Source organism: Pyxicephalus adspersus, unplaced genomic scaffold (genome assembly GCF_032062135.1).
Source record: "Pyxicephalus adspersus unplaced genomic scaffold, UCB_Pads_2.0 Sca6002, whole genome shotgun sequence".
NCBI lineage: Eukaryota > Metazoa > Chordata > Amphibia > Anura > Pyxicephalidae > Pyxicephalus > Pyxicephalus adspersus.
This window is the reverse complement of record NW_027323002.1, coordinates 1-1545: the sequence shown is the minus strand read 5'-3', so window position 1 is coordinate 1545 and position 1545 is coordinate 1. Positions and strand designations below refer to the sequence as shown.

The following is a 1545-nucleotide window of genomic DNA, read 5'->3' as shown; positions in this document are numbered from 1 at the left end:
AGCTCAGCAACAGAGTCCATGTCCAGCTCAGCAACAGAGTCCATGTCCAGCTCAGCAACAGAGTCCATGTCCAGCTCAGCAACAGAATCTCTACCCAGCTCAGCAACAGAATCTCTACCCAGCTCAGCAACAGAATCTCTACCCAGCTCAGCAACAGAATCTCTACCCAGCTCCACAAAAGATTCCATACTCATCTCTACTACTGAATTCATAACATCTCCAACTGAACCTATACCCAACACTACAAATGAGTCAATACACCCCTCTACAACAGAATCCATACCCACCACTGAAACCGAGTCCATACCCACCACTGAAACCGAGTCCATACCCACCACTGAAACCGAGTCCATACCCACCACTGAAACCGAGTCCATACCCACCACTACAACAGAAACCATTCTTACCCCTGCAACAGAATCTATACCCAGCTCTAAAACAGAGAACATTCATACCTCTACAACTGGATCCATACCCAGCTCTTCAACAGAAAACATTCTTACTTCTGCAACAGAATCAATTTTTACTCCTGCAACAGAATCCATACCCATCTCTACAACTGAATCAATATCCATCTCTACAACTGAATCTATATCCATCTCTACAACAGAAAACTTTCTTACCTCTGCAACAGATTCCATACCCACCACTACAACAGAAACCATTCTTCCCCCTGCAACAGAATCTATACCCAGTTCCACAACTGAATCTATACCCACCACTTCAACCGAGTCCATATCCAGCTCTACACAAGAATCCATTCTTAGCCCTGCAACAGAATCCATACCCATTTCTACAACAAAAACAATTCTTACCTCTGCAATAGAATCTTTACCCACCACTACAACAGAAACAATTCTTACCTCTGCAACAGATTTCATACCCGCCACTACAACCATACATATGTCTACAACAGAAATCATGCTTACCCCTGCAATAGAATCTATACCCAGTTCTACAACTGAGTCCATACTCATTTATACAACAGACAAAAATCCTAATTCTGCAACTGAATTCCCACCCACTACTCCAACCGAGTCCATACCCAGCTCTACAACAGAATCCATTCTTACCCCCGCAACAGAATCCATTCTTACCTCTGCAACAGAATCCATACCCATCTCCACAACTGAATCTATATCCATCTCTAAAACAGAAACCAGTTTTACCCCTGCAACAGAATCCATACATATCTCTACAACAGAAAACATTCTTACTTCTGTAACACAATCCATAACCATCATTACAACCGAACCCATACACATCTCTACTACTGAATTTATATCCATTTCCACAACAGAAACTCTTTTTACCCATGCAACAGAATCTATACCCAACTCTACAACTGAATCTACATCCATCTCCGCAACCGAAACCCTTCTTACCCATGCCACAGATTCCATACCCACCAATACAACCAAATCCATACCTATCTCTACAACAGAATTTATATCCATTTCAACAACAGAAACCATTCTTACCCATGCAACAGAATCCATACCCACCACTACAACAGAATCCTTACCCACCACTACAACAGAATCC

At 42.4% G+C, this 1545-nt stretch overlaps 1 protein-coding gene across 1 annotated transcript; it reads left to right on the top strand.

The window, feature by feature from the left end:
- Positions 1–6: 6 nt before the first annotated feature.
- Positions 7–1485, top strand: LOC140321506 (uncharacterized; the record flags this gene model as incomplete). Its single annotated transcript, XM_072398228.1, has 1 exon — positions 7–1485. A coding segment is annotated over exon 1 (1467 nt), but the record flags the coding sequence as incomplete, so codon positions are not given.
- Positions 1486–1545: the final 60 nt, after the last annotated feature.